Raw genomic sequence first — 20,261 nt, forward strand, 5'->3', positions numbered from 1 at the left:
TTGGCCAGGCCAATCTCATACTCCTAACCTCAAGTGATCCGCCTACCTCAGCCTCCCCAAAGTGCTGGGATTACAGGTGTGAGCCACCGTGCCAGGCCTGATCTTACAGCTTTTCTATTTCTTCTTATGACTTAGGGTAAGATGTTTGGGTACTTCTTAGGGAAGATGTGAGAAGGGGGACAGACAGAGGTTGTACAGATAGAGGCGATCCCTGGACAACTTTACTCTCACGAAGCCAAGATGGTTTTCAGTTTTCCGGGGGCCTGTAGCTCACATAAGCGGGTTAAGCTGCCTCTTACTGGGACAGGGTCAGTTGAGCTGGTTGGCTTGCCCTCCACCACCAGCAGGAATCATGTAGGTGCAGCGGCGTATCCTTAGAAAGCCAGTATTCCCAGCTACTACTCAACCGAATTTACAGACAGTGGGCCTCCGCCCTCACCTCGCCCCCACCCTGCACTTGGGAACCGTGTGTGGAAGATACTGTTGGTCTTCATTTCACATGGACCACCTTCCTATGTAGACCTGGCTTCCTTCTTTAGGTCCGCCCTTGGGTGGGACCTGGCTAGTTCAGTGACAGGGTAGTTCTTATTTCTTAACTAGTAGACTCGGTGGTGGGCTCTGCATCCCCCTCTAGGAGGCCACTGGGTGGACTTTGTCTTCACAATGGCCGTACTTCACTTCCCTGTCAGGCTACTTGCACACAGTGCTCTTTGGAAACCACTGAGGCCATGGAAGAGAATTGTCTCATCTCGGCCCAGTGAGGGACCCAGGGACCGAGGGAGCTGACTCCCCAGTGCAGGCGGAGCACTCTGGCTGAGACTGGAAGCTGAACCACCTCGGGACCCCTGCCCTGGTTCACTTGCCAGCCCCTTGCCTTCTCCCTGGGGCTGCCCCACTGGGTTGAAGCAGATGTGGACAACTCCAAGCTTTCACACCAATGCCTTAGGTCCTGCAGGTCTGGGCTGGTTCTCTGACTTCCTCAGTTCTTAAATCCACCTCTGGGCAAGGTTCACCTGTCCCCGTGGCTGGAGCAGACCCAGGCCGTGTATGTGGATCTCTTCCACTACAGCTCACTTCCAGAGCGGTCAGAACCGGCTCAGCGTGGTCCACGGAGGCAGCAGTCGCTTCCAGATTCTAAAATCGGCCCCACAGCAACTCTGGCCGGGGCAGCCCCTGGGACCCAGAAGCTGTGATGCAGGGACACCTCATTTCCTAACTTCTGTGTCTGCTGCAGGAGAAAGGGGTATGAGACTTGGAATTGCTCTTTTCCTGAGTCCTCCGGTTTAGTTGTGCTTGCTGCTGGGTTTATTGTCTCTTACGGTCTCATTGTGCACATACTACATGTAAGGCACCTTGGAGATGTGGAGTGAGACTCTGCCCTTTGGAGGCTTGGGGTAAGTAGGGCATTTAGATGAAAAGCTAATTCAGTCGAGCACATGATGAGTGACCAAAGTGGCACAGACTTACTGATAGGTCTCCATGCTCTTGCATGGGAGCTGCCTCAGTTATTTCTGAGGAGTTTCTTTGCATTTCTGTTTATCCAGATACCATCTAATAGTATATGTAGAACTGCTTATACAACTGAAAGTGTTTTCTGAATATTAAAGTCCTTAATATTTGAAGATCCCTGAAGCCACAGTGTCTGCAGGGTAAGTGCTAAGGAGAAGGGCATCCCCGCCTGCTCTATTCCCTGCTTCCTGCTGGAAATCCAGGTAATTAGGAAAGGGCTTTTGAGGGGAGAGAAAGGAAGAAATGAAAGCGAAAGGGGAGAGCTCTGGTGAGCCTTGCCAGGAGAAGAGCCCCCGATCAAGGACCCTTGAAACTGTTTGGTGTTGGATCCAGTGCGTGCTGCCCACCCTGTGCTGCCCTCAAGCTTCCTGCCCTTTGCTCCCGCTCCTGAACACTGGCTTTGATGAGAGGTAGCAGAGCCAATCTCTGGGGCCCAGAAACCCCACCTGCCTGCCTTGGTTTCTCTTGATTGCTTTTGTCACAGCACCACCTGCTGGTAAGCTTAGACTTTGGGTGGAAATGGGCTTCATTCTTCTTTATCCTTTCTTCACTTTCCCAGAAGAAACAAAGTGTTTAAGTTTTTTATCACTGTATTTTCCTAAACACATGATAGCAGTCTCCTATACCACTGGCAAGTATAGCAGAGAAGCTGTGTTTCCGCTTTTGTTTCCGCTTTTTAAGACAGTAGAAGTGATGACAGCTGGTTCCTGTGATGAGCCTGATTTTCCTTGGGAAATCGACATGCAGAAATATTAAGATGTATAACCGGAATCATATAGTTTTGCTGGGAGAGAAGTCTGTCTTCAACATCCATCTAATTTCCAATTCCCCTTTCTCCACTGTTAAAAAAAGCGAAACACAAAGCATCTGTTAACATGTTTTGGACCTCATAGGATAACACCTGAGAGTCCCCTCACCACTGGCACTGCAGGGGAGAGAAGAATTCCATTTGATCATGTGAACATTCATCAAAGGGTATTTTGAGTTCATTCCTGACATGGTATCAGAAGATAGAATTTCAGGCCGGGCACGGTGGCTCATGCCTGTAATCCCAGCACTTAGGGAGGCCGAGGCAGGTGGATCACCTGAGGTCAGGAGTTCGAGACCAGTCTGGCCAACATACTGAAATCCCGTCTCTACTAAAAATACAAAAATTAGCCAGGTACAGTGGTGCATGCCTGTAATTCCAGCTACTCGGGAGGCTGAGGCTGGAGAGTTGCTTGAACCCAGAAGGTGGAGGTTACAATGAGCCGAGATCACGCCACTGCATTCCAGCCTGGGTGATAGAGACTCTGTCACACACACACACAAAATTATTATTATTATTATACTTTAAGTTCTAGGGTACATGTGCACAATGTGCAGGTTTGTTGCATATGTATACATGTGCCATGTTGGTGTGCTGCACCCATTAACTCGTCATTTACATTAGGTATTTCCCCTAATGCTGTCCCTCCCCCTGCCCCCCACCCCACAATGGACCCTGGTGTGTGATGTTCCCCACCCTGTGTCCAAGTGTTCTCATTGTTCAGTTCCCATCTCTGAGTGAGAACATGAGGTGTTTGGTTTTCTGTCCTTGTGACAGTTTGCTCAGAATGATGGTTTCTAGCTTTATCCATGTCCCTGCAAAGGACGTGAACTCATCCTAAAAACAGATAGAATTTCTATTAAGTGTGGATTTCTGGTATCTGCCTAACCTAACTCTCCAGCAATCAAATTAGGTCATGTATTTGAAGTAATTTAAATGCTAAATACTAAATACATGTAAATATTGTCATTGCTACAAATGAAGGAACTAAGGGGGGTCTGAAAGAAAATAATGGGGAATGCAGCAAAAGCACCTTTTTAAGCCAGATATGGTACTGTGGGCCTGAAGTTAGTCCCGGCGACTCGGGAGTGTGAGGCTGGAGGATCACTTGAGCCCACGAGTTCAAGGCCAGCCCGGGCAACACAGCAAGCCCCCCCGTCTCTTTAAAAAAAAGAAAAAAGTACCTTTTTAAAAATGGGAAACTCTTAAGGCATTATTGAAGTTGTTACAGAAGGAAAAGCACTGGTAATGATGGAGAAAATGGGCTTCTCTCGTTTGTTGCATTTCATTTTCCTTTCAGTGCATCTCTGACTCACACTGTACAAACTAGTCTATGGAAACTCTTATTTCACTATCGTCATTTATCTGTTGTGAACTGATTCTTATTGCTGTGTATTTGAAAGACGGCTCTAAGGTGGTTTTTTTTCCCCCTAAGCCTCACCCCACTCAGCACCAAAATTACAACAAAGTTCCGACCTAGTACAGCGAATCTATTGCTCTGCTCAGTAAATGAATGTAGGAATCACATCCAGCAGACAAAGCTTTGGGCTGGTGATGGAAAGCACACGCCACCGCTCACACCCACCTGCTTCACTGTGTCCGTTCATTCAGCATGTTTAGGAAACACCAGTAAAGAGCTGGTTACCTTGCGTGACTGTGCCTCACCAGCACGGGGCCTTGAGAAAATGGCTTGGTGTGGAGGTGGCTGTACTAACCTCATGAGGGTGTGAGCCAGCATGAGGATGGCCTAAAGCCCACACGAATGGCAGAAGCCAGTGTGGAGGCCCCCTACATTGTCCTGTTCCTTCTGGAAAACTAAGGTTGAACACTGCCAAGGAAATGGGCAGATGGGTCCCCAAGACGGCCGTCCGTTTTCTGGGGTGTGTGATAGAAAGCAGGAGGCTATGCTGTCCCCAGCGCTGATGTGAGTACCCATTAACAAGCACGGCATTTCTCGAACTTCGGTTCATTAGTCCCTTCATTTTATGTGCAGTCAGAAACACAGTGTTCTTCTATCCTGTTCAGAGGGGGAGGCAACAGAACACTTGGAGAATTTTCTTCCATCTGCTCGTGACTGGAATTACTCTGATTGTCATTCCTCCGCTTTTCTAAGGACAAGGAAGGAAAACCGCCTGCACTGAAATCACAAGTACTTTCTTGTCATTCGGTTTCTTAGGTCTTATTCCATTCTGGTAAGCTGGCACTTTCCCCTAATTACCAATCTTACCTATTGAGAGAAAGTTGAAATGGCAACGAAGATGGTTTTCCCAAATGCTACACCTCCAGATGTTGACTTTTCTTGAACTCATTTATAAGTTATTTGCTTTTCTGAGTTTTCAAGAAAACTGCTCCACAATTAACATTCAAAAGTTCTTAAACTAGTTTTCACTAATAGAAATTGCCCTGTAAGCCAGGAATAAATCAAGCACAAAAAGTAAATGTCTTTTATTTGCCTTATGATCTATAATACTGTTTAAGAACTACTCAAATATGCCTCCTCCTAGAGCATTTCAGATGGTTAAAAATGGCTTCTTTAAATGTGTCACATCACTGCACACTCTACAAACCACAAGTCATACTTCTTCCTTATGAACAGCAATATACTGAAACCACCATCCCTCACAAGTTAAGCCCATTAGGATTTTTTTCCTCAAAACGTCAGCAGACATGCGTCACAATGTTGCCTGTGTGTGTCGTTTGCAAATAAGGATGTAAAGTTTTGTGAGTCCTCCAGTTTTCAAATTTACATGTTGTTATATTCCTTAGATTCCGGTGTGTTGGGTGTGTATTCTGTCACTATTCCTGGGACATTTCCTAAAGGACGATGGGGCATGGGGGGAGAGAAAGGACAGTGGATGGACATGGCCAAGAACAGCAGGTTGACCAGAGAGGAGAGGGCTGTTTCCTTTCCATTCTGTTCTAGCCTCAGCATCACACAGCAGAGGCCTTCTCAAGAGTTGACCTCAGACCCATTTCTAGGCAGAATATACACCGTGCCGTTCTGCTGAGTTGCTATTATGTTTACTCCTGCTGGCGCTCCAAAGATAGAGGCTCCTTGGTGCCCCTTCCTAAACTGGTGAGCACCTCCATGAATAAGTGGAGCACTCACTCTGGGCAGAGTGCAGTGGGAGAGGCTCCCAGAGATGGATAATAAAACCACAGTTTAAAAGATGACAGTGTACTGGGGAGACTTTGAACCAACAAACACAGTGGAGTGAGAGAGTGGGGTGGGGAGGGCCAAACCCCGCACATACTGCTAATGGCCAACCCTGAGCTCCAAAGGGCCTCCAAACCCCAGCCCTGCAGTGTGACCCCTGAGAACCGGCTCAGTAGGAAGTTCTTACTGTCCAGCGGTGACCTCCAGGCTCTCCCGTCTGCTGGCCTTCTGAAGGATAATACTTCCTATCACCAGTGAACGAAGAAGGGCAAGTGTCCACATCCCGCGAGCTGCTCCTCCCTGCCACCCAGACAGGCTCGATCTTGGGCGGAGCGCCCTTAGCCATCGCGCGGCGCCCAAGAGGCTCTGCAGAGAATGAGCCCCCTCCACGTGTGCGGAGTGCCCACGACACAGGAGCAGATAAGAGCGGCCCTGCGCTGCACTTACAGTCACTAAGACTCAAACTCGGGGCACTGAGGGGGAGCAGGGCCAATGCTGCTGTGTGCTGTGCACCGAACACCATGGAAACCATTTCCCAGCTGCTTTTCTTGAATGAGCAGGTTTGATTTTGATCAACTTTCAGTCGGACACGCGTGGGGAAGGTGGATACCGTCGGCCGTCCCTCCTTCCCATCCAGCACGCTTGCCTCCTGGCTGCCTCTGCTGCAGGAACCCTTACCCTGCTCTGTGCACCCCCCTTTCTAGCACCCTGAGAACGGGCCACATGCCCATTAGCAATGGGGGCAGAAGGCCCTGGCATGTTAAGTGAAGACGGGATGGAGGACACCTGGGGCTGAGCAAGCCCTTCCGGGAGTCTGAGTGGCCTCCGCTTTAGCCATGCTTTTGCTAGAAGCAGCCTTAGGATCTCCAGGGGCTTATCCTTGACATGGGCCCAGCCTTCTGCCGTCTTCTTCTGCGTAGGGCCATGGAGGTGGGTGCTGTTCACAGACTTCCAGCCTCAGTCCCCACTGAGTCCCAGGGCTGCTCAGCCACCCTTGCACTTGTCCCTTCCACACCTCACAGGCACCATTTACACCCCTGTTCTCAAGCCTCCTTCGAGGAAACAGAGGCCCTGCCCTTCCCTGCACTCCCCTGTCTCAGAGAAAGTGTTCATCCTCTGACTACCTCCCCCTGCCTCTTTCTGACACTTCTGCAACCTGTAATTGGTGCAGGATTCATCTCGTTTACAAAAATAAAAATAAAACCTTCTCACATGTACCTTAGTCCGGCCTAGCTCTTCCCACTTCCCGCTTCCCAGGCAGGCACCGTCCCCGCCCGCGGCTCTCCACGCTTTGCCGTGCGCTCCTTCAGCCACCGCTGTGGTCTCCCCATAGACACTGACGCCTTCAGGGACTTCAGGGACCTGTTTCAGCCTTTGGCAGCGGCGTGGGCCTGTCCCATGCCTCTTGTTTCACCAGCTTTTGTTTGACCTTTGGTCTGACTTGGAGCTGCTGCTTCGACGCCTCATTTTCCAGGCTCTCCCTGCCTGACCCTGAAGGGCTAGGGAGCCCTTCCCTTCACCTCCGCTTCACATTAGCGGTGCTTCCTGGGCCACTGGGTCACTCCCACGGCTGCAGCCAGGCCCATCTTCCTTCTGGACACTCCCCTCCCCTTGGGCACCACAAACCCAGGGACACAGAGCCCCTCGCCTCCAGCAAGGTTGGTGCCGGGAAGCGGCCCCCACACCACTGGCCAACCTCCAGGCTCCACCCGCTTCATCCCCACCTCCCCATCATCTGTCGCCAAGTCCTGTCAACTCTACTTCCCAAACACCCCCATGAGTGCCTCATCTCATCTCTCCCCTACATTTACTATGGGTTTTATTGGGACGCTCAGTTATCTCCCAGGGTTTTGGAACAGATTCCTGGTGCTTCTCCAAGCCTCTGTCGCTTTTCTTTCTTTTCCCTCAGGTCTTGTCCTCCACATGACTGCCCAAGAAACCTTCCTAAAACACTGATCCCATCATGTTTTTCTCCCGCCTAAATCTCTGAGTTGCTGCTTCTCACATCCAAGTAAAAATGCAAATCTTCAGTATAGCATAAAAGACTACCCCAATTTGACCCTGGGTAATATAGTTTGCATCTGTGTCCCCAGCAAATCTCATGCGGAATTGTAATCCTGTGTGTTGGAGGTGGGGCCTGGTGAGGGGTGACTGGATCCTGGGGGCGCAGTTCTCATAGCACCATCCCCTGGTGCTGTTCTCATGAAAGTGAGGGAGTGGGCTGTGGTGAGAGCTGGTCGTGTAAGTGTGTAGCACTTTCCCCCTCTTTATTTTCCTGCTCTGGCCATGTAAGACGCACCTGCTTCCCCTTTGCCTTCCACCGTAACTGTTTCTTGAGACCTCCCCAGAAGCAGAAGCCACTATGCTTCCCATACAGCCTGCAAAACCGTGAGCCAAAGAAAGCTCTTTTCTTTATAAAGTACCCAGTCTCAGGTATTTCTTGAAAACAGTGAGAGAACAGACTAATCTACCTGGCCACCTTCCCACCATCAGCACTCTCCCCAGCCAGGGCACCCAACTTGTCCCAGTTCCCCCAGGACTTTGAGGATTTCAGCCCTGAAGGTCTGACACCCACCAAGTTGGCTGCTCGCCCTGTCACCCCCACCATGCCCTGCTCCTGCTGTCCCAAAGCGTGCACGGGTCCCACGGGAGCATCTCCTTCATGCTGCTACTTGTTTGCAGTTTTTCCTCCAGTGCTGCTGCTCTGTCTCTTCTTTTTTATCATTCACTTTTATCTACATCAAAGTATACATGTAAATTGTTTTTAAAGCCCAATAGTTGAGTGTGCCTGGAAAGAGAAGCATCTCTCCCTCCCTCCCTCCCTCTCTCATCCTCCCTGGCTCCCAGTCCTCCAGGGCAGCCTCTTTCCGCTGTTCTTGTGCAGTTCACCCCAACCAGAAAGGTTTTGATCACCAGCTCTTCATTTTTTTGTTTTCGTGCTTATTACCTTCCCTCTATGAGGATTTTGTGCTCTCACCCGCCTCGTCCCATGCACACACATCCTTTTCTCCTGTCCTCCTGACATTGTTAAGTCATATTTTGTTAGATCAATAATCAGTGTTTGTATCATTGTGAATATGTAAATATCCGTGGCTGAGCCAGGTAGTGCATTTTGATTCTATCTCCTTTTCTGTACAGGTTTTTATTTGTTTTGGAGTTAATACTTGCCTGTTTTTTGTTTTTTTGTTTGTTTTTGCTCTCTTGATTTTCTATGTCATTTTCACTTATCCCCTGACCTCTCCATCAGAAGTATAAATATGTTCAAACACATTCAATAATCTATGAATTAAATTATTCCTCTTTTTCTTTCTTTCTTCTTTTTTTTTTTTAAGATGGAGTCTCACGCTGTCACCCTGGCTGGATGCAGTGGCACAATCTCGGCTCACTGCAATCTCCCCCTCCCAGGTTCAAGAGATTCTCGTGCTTCAGCCTCCCGAATAGCTGGGATTATAGGCACATGGCATCATGCCCGGCTAATTTCTGTATTTTTGGTAGAGATGGGGTTTTATCATGTTGGCCAGACTGGTCTCGAGCTCCTGACTTCAGGTGATCCGCCCGTCTCGCCTCCCAAAGTGCTGGGATTACAGGTGTGAGCTACCACGCCTGGATGGATTATTCCTCTTTTTGTTAGTGACATCCCTCTGGCACCTCTGTCTCCCTGTCCAGTCTAGCCTTTTCCTCCCCAGGATTGCTACTAAGCTGTCATCCTTGTGCTTCCCTTCTCACTTCCTGGGAATTTTCTTTGCCCATCTCCTTTACTGGATCACCTGTTCCTGCATTTGTATTTTATTCTTTCTTGGTGTACCCCTTCATTTTACCGGGAAACAATCTCCAGTAACTTCCTTAGAAAATATGCGTAGGAAGTCAATTTCATGAGCCCCTATCTGTCTGAAGATATCTTTGTTTCTCCATAACACTTGACGGATGTGTGGTTGAGCATAGAATTCTGGCTGGAACTCTTTTCCTTCAAAAATTTCACAGCACTGCTTCCTGCTTCCACTGATGAGTCTGAGACTGATACAATGACTGTGTTTCAGTAAAACTTTATCTGCACAACTATGTGTTGTGTTCCAACAAAACTTTATTATTTACATGTTCTCTACAGCTGCTTTTGTGTTACAGTGGCAGAACTGAGTAGCTGGGACAGAGGCTGTAAGGCCCACAGTGTCTGTCCCACAATGTCTAAAATATTTACTATCTGGACATTTACAGAAAAAGTTTATCAACCCCTGTCCTATCGAGATATTTATAGCTCACATTGGACTACTATGGATAATCCTCAAGCTTTCTTATCTTTATGTCCCTTTTGTCTTTCTGAGCGATAACCTTACTTTATCTTCCAAATCACTTGAAAAATCTCTTCTATCATATTTTAATTTCCAAGTGCTTTTTACACTTTGAATCTTTTTTCCTAGCATCCTGTCTTTCCTGTATGAGGATATTAACTGGAATAGGTGTTTTGGGTTTTGCTCTTTGAATTGTCTCTGTTTCTGTTTGTTTTGGTCCCTGGCTTGCCCTGGGGGCTGTCCTCAGGTGGCCGGTGCTCCTGGGCTGCCAGTGCACACTGAATGAAGAGCATGGCACCAGAACACTGCCAGCCCCTTGTGCCCCGGTGGGGCGTGCCCACAGGAGGGTCTGTGCGTGGAGGGGCGGCCTAGTTTCCTCGGGGCCTGTCCCTGTTGTTAGTGTCTATCCACCTTTTCTTTTGAGCCAGCAGGAGCCCTCTAATGTGTCTCCTGGGGAGGTGGGTAAGGGTGGGATATTTATTTTGGCTGTTCGCCTACTTTCAGCAGGGAGAACCGACCCACTAAGCACCTCCTCTATTCCAGACACCATTCCAGCCCCTAAGGTTAGTGGGAAGGAGGTCAGAGAAGGCCAATGGCTTCAGGCAGCGCCTCCCGATGGAGAAGATGGACCAGGAATAAATACGCTTTTTAAAATTAACACGATTATATTTCAGATTGCAAAAAAAGATATGAAGGAAATAGAAGAGGCTAAGTGATCGAGAGTGATATCCCACCTAAGACCTGGCTGAAAAGAAGTCAGATGAGGATCTGGAGGAAGGGAAGGAATTTCAAGCAGAGGCGACTGCAGTGACCTCTGTAAGGGCCAGGAAGCAAGGGCCGGGACGCTCTGGGGGAGTGGGCCAAAAAAGAGCGTCCCTCTCTCCTCGCCCCAGCATCTGACCAAGAGCAGAACAGGGCAGAGAAATAATCAGAAGAGGGCGACAAGATTGCGTGTGTGTCTTAAGGCTGGCCATGGAGGCTGCGCCCTGTGAGTGGGCTAATGACTGCGAGCCTGATTCAGTCAGACTTGCCCCCGCAGCCAGAGAGCGCCCCCTGCAGGGTGCCCGGGCTCCCGAAGGAGGGAAGGCGGGCTGCGCGTGCGCAGTTCATCCTCCCGGCCTGAGGCCATGCAGGGAGGTCCTCCTGGCTGCAAACTGGGCGCGCTCAGGGGCCCCGGGGAGGGTGGCGTGGCTGGAGCTCAGTGATGCAGGGGAAGATTGTGTGAGATGGAGGCCAAGGCCAGGGAACATTAGTGAACACGATGCTCTGAATACGAGGAGAAATAGGGATTTCTAACCTGGCAGCCGGGCTGCAGATGAGCGGATGGAAAGTTAAGAGGAAACTTCAGGAATACAGGGGATCCTGGCCAACCACACGACAGAATTCTTGCCGAAGGCAGGCCAGGTGATAAGATGTCAGGACTGAGCCGGCACGGGGTCTCACGCCTGTAATCCCAGTACTTTGTAATCAAGGATCACTTGAGGCCAGGCGTTTGAGACCAGCCTGGGCAAAAAAGTGAGACCCCGTCTCTACCCTCCCGCGCCCCTCGCAAAAAAAAAAAAAAAAAAAGCTGGGCGCGGTACTTGAGCCCAGGAGGTCGAGGCTGCAGTGAGCCATGATCACGACACTGCACTCCACCGTGGGTTACAAGGCAAGATCCTGTCTCCCAAAGTAAAAAAAATTGAGAGTTGTCGTGCAGAACCCCTGTTAACTCCAGTAGGGATGGTGCCATGTCCAAGAGGCTGAGGAACAGACCTGAAGCCAGTTAAGGAGACATAGGGTTTACTGGGGACTCACATACAGGGCTGTCCAGGAGCCCCGAGCTGGACAGGAAGATGGCTCTCATGTGTAAGAAGCATGCAGGTTATATTCCTTTTTCACTTAGCAACCTCTACCTGGCAACCTCCACCTAGCAACCTTCATTTAACCCAAAACAAAGGGCCTTAATCCTCTGTACCGCCTGCCATTCCAAGGGATGGGCCAGGGGGCTGGACATCCTTCAGAGATGAGTGAATCTCCGGGCGGCCACTCCTGGATTCCTTAGCTCAGAACTGCGAACACACATTCCTTAAGACCATCGTGGCATTCTCTCGGTGTGCTTGAGTTGTTGCTGTTAGTGCATCTGCCCTACAGGGTGGGGAGGAGGAATTTGATCAAACATCAGGAGTGGTCAGAACAAGGGCGAAACATTTGCTGCTAAACCTGCCTGCCTGCATTCTTGCTAAAACTGGACTAAATGGGCCAAGGTCAGGGATTTGTCAGAAAGAGGACTTGGCAGCCTGACTCAAGTTTGGTCAAAGGAGAGAGCCTTTGTCACTGTGACCCCAACAGTGGGAATTTGGACAACCCCCTTGAACTCATGCACCTTTATCTGTGAAGGGAGCTTTGGATGCAGGGACTTGGAATCGTTTCCAGCCCTGTTACTCATGCTTTCAAGACACCACTGTTCCCCAGGGCACAGCCCCAGGGATGGCCACCCGTAGGTTCATCCCCCGGAGCTTGAGTTTAGGGAGAGGAGAGCAGCCCTCTGCTGCACGCTGCACAGAACTGTCTGCTTCAGGGCTGAGGAAGCCAGCACTTTGGGTAGTTTGGGACCTTTTCATTCTAGATGGATGTGACTTGGCAAAATTTAACTTAAAATGAAAAGAAAGAGGGCTTTAGTGGTGTGTGTGTCTGTGTGTGTGTGTCTGTGTGTGTGTGTGTCTAGATCTTTTGCTAGTGACGGAATTATGGCATCACTGTCCCAGTGAAGTCCAGGGAAAAGGAGATTCTCCAGGAGAGCAAGTGGGAAGGAGATTGCTCTGTATGTTGGGGAGGATCCAAGATGTCACAATTCAGATTACAGAGCATGCTTGGAGAGGTCTCCAGTTCATTACCGTGGAAGGTAAGACCTGTTAAACACGGCGCAGTTTATGGGGGGGAACTGCCTTTCGATACAAAGAGGAAATGTGACCCGGAGGTGAGGCTTGAGCACAAACCATATTTGGGGAGGTTGCAATATCTTCCATTCCCTTCCTGGGAGCGGATTTGAAAGGGAGGCCGGGGATTCACAGCCAGCCCTCTAGAAGGTAGTGAACAGGTTTTGGAAAACTATTTGGGACCCCATTTAGGTTATCACTGTTCTACATTTGGTCAAGATTGTTTGTTTAAATCCTTGGAAAGTTTTTTTTTTTTTTTTTTTTCATTTCAAGATTTTAAGTGGGCACTCCTCATCTTGTAAGATTCTTGGGAGCGTGACCTTGCCTTACTAACTTATCTCAGGGGCTCCCTCTGTGCCTGGCACATTACAAGCTTCCAGCATAATTGTATGTATAAAAGAATGCATCAGCTTTGCGAACAACGTGACCCCATTCTTTTTCATTGGCACCCTTCTTCTTTAGCACCAGATATGACTAGCCATCTTTACACAGGCACTGGAAATGGAACAAAGCCTTATTTGCCCCAGAAGCTACAGACACATTTAAAAATATAACCAAGAGTGCTTTTTCCCAACTATAAAATAATGCACACAGAAAAGCTGGAAAAGATAGAAACATTCAGGAAGAAAAAAGACGGCTCCTGACCTGAGTCTAGAGATAAACCTATTACCATTGTTTAATTTTTGTCCAGCTTTTGTTTTCTTTCTTTCTTTCTTTCTTTTTTGAGATGGAATCTTGCTCTGTCGCCCAAGCTGGAGTGCAGTGGTGTAATCTCGGCTCACTGCAAGCTCCGCCTCCCGGGTTCCCGCCATTCTCCTGCCTCAGCCTCCCGAGTAGCTGGGACTACAGGCGCCCGCCACCACGCCCGGCTAGTTTTTTGTATTTTTAGTTGAGACAGGGTTTCACCGTGTTAGCTAGGATGGTCTCGATCTCCTGACCTCCGGATCCACCCGTCTTGGCCTCCCAAAGTGCTGGGATTCCAGGCCTGAGCCACCGCGCCTGTCCAGCTTTTTTGCTAAGCACCATTTTAAAATAATTGTGATTATGCTGTATTTTATATCCTTTTTGAAATTTCGTTGTGCATCTTCCCTTTTTCTTAAAAATTCTTAATATTCCCAAATTCACCTAACAGAATTGCTATGTATTCAAGCGTATTAATAATGCATTTATATGGTTTTCAGCTTTTTGCTATTGTAAATAACACTTCGTTGAACATTGATAGGGTTCAACTGTGTTCCCACCCAAAATCTCATGTTGATTTGTAATTCTCATAATCCTCACCTGTCATGGGAGGGACCAGGTGGAGGTAATTGAATCACAGGGGTGATTTCCCCAGTGCTGTTCTCGTGATAGTGAGTGAGTTCTCACGAGATCTGATAGTTTTATAAGCGTTTGGCTTTTCCCCTGCTGGCGCTTAGTCTCGCTCTTGCTGCCATGGGAGGTGGTGCCTTCTGCCGTGATTGTAAGTTTCTTGAGGCTTCCCCAGCCATGTGGAACTGTGAGTCAATTAAACCTGTTTTCTTTATAAATTATCCAGTCTAGGGTATTTCTTCATAGCAGTGTGAAAACAGACTCATAAACATCTTTGCCATTATCTTTTTTCTTTTTTTGAAACAGAGTCTCACTCTGTCACCCAGGCTAGAGTGCAGTGGCACAATCGCAGCTCACTGCAACTTCTCTCTCTGGGGTTCAAGCGATTCTTGCCTCTCAGTCTCCTGAGTAGATGGGATTACAGGTATGCACCACCATGCCCAGCTCATTTTTGTATTTTTAGTAGAGACGGGGTTTTGTCATATTAGCCAGGCTGGTCTTGAACTAGCCTCAAGTGATCTGCACCCCCGCCCCACCTTGGCCTCCCAAAGTGCTGGGATTGCAGGTGTGAGCCACCGTGCCCGGCCCCCTTTGCTATTATCTTGATTAGAGGTTATGAACAGTTGGAGCAGGAGGTAGAGAGCTGACGCTGTTCCTTTCTGCAGCATAGGAAGAAGTAGCTTTGGATTTCAGGTGAGGGTGGGTGCAGCCCCTATAACACTGGTGAAGGGTGGGTGGGGCCCAGGGCAGTGGGGCAAGAGTGGAGGAGAGTGCTGAGGTCAAAGCACATACCACAAACGGAAGTGTAATGTAAATTATTTTTTTCCTTTTGGAAGAAAAAAGAAGTTGAGTGAAGAGAAAATTCTGGTGTAGCATTGGATGATTTTTAAAGGGTTAAACAGCTCAGCTTTGAGAAGGAAAATCAACATTTTGTTCTTACCCTTTGCAAATGCTGCTTTAGTGGCTGGTGATGGATAGCAGGTTTCGATGACCTGGTTTATGAACTCTTTAATCTAGTAGCTGCAAGTTCATGGTAAGATGTAAAATGTTAAGATGAGTTCCGCATAGGTGGTACTTTGCAAAACATAGGACGCTGGTGTTCTCCTTGAACTCAGCTTGGCATATTTTGTTCCTCAAGCATTTCACAGTCTATTAGAGTAAACGTCATTTAAAAAAATTATAGGAGCCAAGGGTTCTGGAGCAGACAGCTCTGAGTTCAAATCCTGGTGCTTCCCTAATTACTAGGTGACTGCTGTGGTCTGAATCTTTGTGTCCCGTCTAAAATTCGTATGTTGAAACCTGATCACCAATGTAATGGTATTTTGAGGTGGGGACCTTTGGGAGGTGATCAGTTATGACAGATCTGCCCTTATAAAAGAGGCGCAAGGGAACTGCCTTACCTCTTCCACTGTGTGAGGACACAGGAAAGGTGCCATCTCTGAACCAGAAAAGTGGGACCTCACCAGATACCGAATCTGCTGACACCCAGCCTCCAGAACTGTGAGCAATAAATTTCTGTTGTTTCTGGGCCATCCAGTATGTTAAGGTACTTTTGTGGCAACAGCCCCGAGTCAGCGATCTTGGCAGTGTAACCTCCCAGTGCTTTGGTGACTTTATCTGTAAACTGGGATTCACAATACACCGTCATCAATTCAGTGAAACAGTGTACCTGATGTCATTAGCACAGGCCTGGCCTGCGGAAAGGCTTAATTTCAAAGTGTCTCACATGCACAGAAAGGAGAACAGCCACCCAGCTCAGGAACAGAGACGGCTTCACATAGGGCCACATTCTCTAGTGGTTCTTGGGGATGTTTGGGAAGTGGCCCATGGAGAAGTGGGGTAATGGCACCCCCGCCAGGGAACAGGTGTTTCAGGCATGTGAAGTGTGGATGCTAGCAAGAAGTTCAAGTTCTCAGCCCTGATTCCTAACGGCTTCTACTGGATGATTTTGCATTTTTTACATCTTCCTAGGTCACATGTAAGAGAGAATTGTCCTGCCTCCTTAAAATAATTATTCTTCTAAGAGTCAAAAATGATTAGATCTTAAGGAACTGTTTCTAGGCAAACAATAAGAGGAACATATCTTCCTCTATTCTTCTTTGATGTTGAATTTAGTATTGTTTAAGTAGTCTGGCATAGACTGGTACACTGTTGGTGGATTTCACTGTCTCTTATGTACTTTAAATACCATCTGTCTGGTGCTAGCCCAGTGTCTACTGTCTTTCTGCCTGTGAATATGTAATAGGCATCGCAAACACATCTCATCCAAAACAGAGCTCCCGGTTTGCTACTCCAGACTATTTCTCCCATAGTCTTTTTCATCACAAAAATGTCACCATTATCCACTCATTTGCCCTGCCCTAAATCCCAGGGATCATCCTGGATTCCTTTTTCCCTCCCTACTCTGACTCTGCACAGCCAATTCATTGACAAGTCTGTTTCTTTTTTCTTTTCTTTTTTTTTTTTCAAGACGAAGTCTTGCTCTGTCACCCAGGCTGGAGTGCAGCGGCATGGTCTTGGCTCACTGCAGTCTCCACCTCCTGGGTTCAAGCAGTTCTCCTGCCTCAGCCTCCCAAGTAGCTGATTACAGGCACCCGGGCCACCTCATGCCTGGCTAATTTTTGTATTTTTTAGTAGAGACAGGGAGCTTCCACATGTTGGTCAGGGCTGGTCTTGAACCTCCTGACCTCAGGTGATCCGCCCCACTGCCTCCCAACTGTTGGGATTCCCATGAGCCACCCATCCAGCCTCGCTTTTTTTGTGACATATCCCAGCCATCCGTTCATCTCCCCGCAGCCTCCTGTGGGCCACCATCATCTCATTTGCACTTCTGTAGGAGGGTCCATTATGCACTCACAGCCATCTATTTCCCCACTGTGAGCTAATATTTTAGTGCATTATCAACAGATTCCTATGAAGCCCCAGTGGCCTTGCATCATTTTAGAAGACAACCCAGACTCCTCATCAGGGCCCCTGTGGTCCTATGTGATCTGTCCACCTCCCAGCCATGGGCTTTAGCCCTCTTGCCCTCACTCCACCCTCTGGCCCCAGGATTCTCAGCCTCAGCATCAGGCACATTTCAGTCCAGATCATTCTTTGGTTGGGTGCTGTCCTGCGTATTGTGAGAGAGTTAGTGCCATCTCTAGCTGCTACCTGCTAGCTGCCACTAGCAGCCTCCCACACTGCCGACAGCAACAGTGTGTCCAGACATTGCCAGATATCCCCTGGGAGGCAAAGTCACCCCCGGTTACAGTCACTGGTCTAGTCACATCGGCTTCCTTCCTGCGGCGCGAGCCTGGCTGGTCTCCATTTAGACCCATCGTAGTCGCTCTTCTGGTTTGGGTCTGCTGTGCTTCCTTCGAGAGTCTTGTGTCAGCTCCTTCTCTGTTCTGACCTCAGCTCAGATGTTGCCTCCCCACAGGGTAACCCAAGGGTCTTCTTTGACCACCCTGACTTGGAAGGCACTCCCTTCCCAGTGTCCCGAATATGACCAGCGGTGCCAGGCAGAGAGCGGGCGCGTGGGAGACAACGGCTGTGGAGTGGAGACATCAATAACATATTTCTCCTTTACTGAGGTTCCTAGAAGGTTGGGGAGTGGTGGCATGGGGGTGCTTGGGATCATTCCAGGGTGAGATGACCCAAGAAAGTTGTGGGAGTCGGGGGCTCGTTTTGTTTTTTGTTTTGTCCGCACCTTCTAGGCTCAGCCATCTTCTTCTGGTGAGCTAAGTGCCAGGGGTCTCTGGTGAGTGACCCCACAGATCTTACCCAGAGGTGCCACGCAGCCTTCTTGGCTCTGATAGAGGGGTCGCTTCTGGGATAGCCCAAGCAGACGTGCAGCAGGCCGAGAAGAGCCTGGTCTTGGAGAGGTTTTTGACTAAAAGGGGTCGTTGAGGGTTGTGCCTGGTCCAGGAAGCTAATCCAGGAACAGGAAGGTGCTGTACTGGGAGCCAAGGCATGGAGGCCGGAGCCTCCCTCCCTCCCGCAGAGCATGGCACCCAGCCCGTCCTCCTGACTGTCCCGTGCTCTCTGCCTCCTCCCTCTCCAGGTCTCATGTGATGCGTTTCTGTGCGGCTGCAGGCCCAACCTCTTGATTCTCCTCTCTGCCAAATACCAAGGCCAGCTCGGTCTCCTTTTGACCTCCGAAGCTGTGGATACAGTGAATCACTTTTTCTCCTAATTGTCTCCTCTGCTCTTGGCTGACTTCCTTAAAAGAAAAAAAAAAATCAATTGCAAGATTAATATTAACCACAAAGGACCTGTTTTTCCACTTTCTTTTTACATCTGATTTTTCAATCTCAATTGATTCCATTTGCTGCAACTACAGTAGAAGATGGTTAACTATTAGAGGCAGGAGCTTAGTGGCAAAGGCATATTGATAGAATTTATATCAAATACTGAAGTTGCAACATAAAAATGAATCACTTTATTGTTTCCTACAGACATGCAGCTGCTCAAAACAGCATGCTCCCAGGTCACAAATGTGTATCAATTAGCATATAACACATGCCCGTTGGCCTTGAGCTAAGCATCCAGGACTCTTGGCCTTTGTTCCCCAGGAGGAGGAAATTCAAGCAAGAGTCTGTGGTTCTCACTGCAACAACATCCATGTGTGTGCCCAGCCTGGGATAGCTGGTGTCTTTGGACTCCCGAGAGTTCATCATGTTTATAGCTCTGTGGTATGCTCATGAGGACAGATGCCGTCATTCCAGCTGCTTCTCCACCTGGACAGACAGATCTCGGTGACAATGCTGAAGAAATATATTGAAAAAGGAATTGGAGGCCAGATACAGTGGCTCATGCCTGTAATCCCAGCACTTTGGGAGGCGGAGGTGGTTGGATCACGAGGTCAGGAGTTTGAGACCAGCCTGGCCAACATGGTGAAACCTTGTCTGTAGTAAAAATACAAAAATTAGCTGGGTGTGGTGGCGCACACCTGTAGTCCCAGCTACTTGGGAGGTTGAGGCCGGAGAATCGCTTGAACTGGGGAGGTGGAGGTTGCAGTGAGCCAAGATCACGCTACTGCACTCTAGCCTAGCGACAGAGACTCTGTCTCAAAAAAAAAAAAAAGAAAAAAAGAAATTGGAGAATGACAGTTTGAAGGCATGATTCTGGACTATTTACCAAGGACTTCTTAAACGGCCACACACATATACATGCTGGGTGTCCTGGCTAAAACTCAGTTCTAAGAGTTTTGAAATCTTGGCTGGGCATGGTGACTTACACCTGTAATCCCAGCACTTTGGGAGGCCAAGGCAGGTGGATCACTTGAGGCCAGGAGTTTGAGAGCAGCCTGACCAACATGGGGAAACCCCACCTCTACGAAAACTACAAGGATTAGCCAGGCGTGGTGGTGGGCATCTGTAATCACAGCCTGGGCGACACAGCCAGACTCCATCTAAAAAAATAAAAATAAAAAATAAAAAAAAGAGTTTTGAAATCTTGGTAGAATACACTGGTTCCGTGGGAAACTGTTTGTCTCAAAAAAGACGCTAAACCTTGTATGTCCTCTTTGGGGCTGACTCCAGCACATAACTCCCTTCCAGTTCACAGATGCGAAGAGCCGTTTTGTTCCAGGAAAGCCGTGAAGGAAGGTGAATGTACACGTTTAGGCTGAAAGGCAGAGTCTTCTGTCTGATTCTCTACAGCTCTCCTCTCCCCCATCCAGGTAATCACTGCTGACATCTGACATGTACCACTGTACTGCCTGGGCCCCCCACATCTCCCCGTGTTCATGGACACTCATCATTGTTACCTGCATGCATATGTATTTTCATCAAGTGGTTCGAGGTGTAGGATAAATCCTTTGTTGCCTAACCCACTTGAGTCGGGTGGGTTGTGTGCGTGTGAAAGCATCCTAACCCACAGAAGCTGACTCGGGAGGAAAGCTGTGAAAGGGACAGCCCTGGCTTACCGACTTGTGCCTGAGTCTCCCAGAGCGTCCGTAGCAACGCCCCACAAATCAGACTTAGAGCAACATGGATTCCTTCTTTCCCAATGCTGGAGTTTGGAATCCATGCTCCAGGAGTCGGCAGGGCCGTACTCCCTCGGAAGGCTGGAGGAGAACCTTTCCTGGCCTCTCCAGCTGCTGGCGGCTCCCAGCAGTCCTTGGTGTTCCTTGGCTTACAGATGTAACCCCTGTCTTTGTTGTCCCATGGCCTTCCCAATGTGTTTGAGTCTCTATGTCCAAAGTGTCCTCTTCTTACAAGGACACCAGTCACGTTGGATTTTGGGCCCACCCTAACCAGGAATTCATGAGTATGACTTCATCTTAC

The 20,261-nt window shown here is 48.7% G+C and overlaps 1 protein-coding gene across 1 annotated transcript in view; it reads left to right on the forward strand.

The window, feature by feature from the left end:
- Positions 1-19,947, forward strand: part of PHLPP1 (PH domain and leucine rich repeat protein phosphatase 1) — a 288,094-nt gene extending 268,147 nt beyond the window's left edge. The window contains exon 17 of the mRNA XM_021930200.2: positions 19,533-19,947. Within this exon, the coding sequence (XP_021785892.2) occupies positions 19,533-19,574 (42 nt within the window). The 3' untranslated portion in view covers positions 19,575-19,947. The remainder of the gene's footprint in view (positions 1-19,532) is intronic.
- The last annotated feature ends 314 nt before the right edge of the window (positions 19,948-20,261 follow it).

This window comes from Papio anubis, chromosome 19, assembly GCF_008728515.1.
Source record: "Papio anubis isolate 15944 chromosome 19, Panubis1.0, whole genome shotgun sequence".
Taxonomy (NCBI): Eukaryota; Metazoa; Chordata; class Mammalia; order Primates; family Cercopithecidae; genus Papio; species Papio anubis.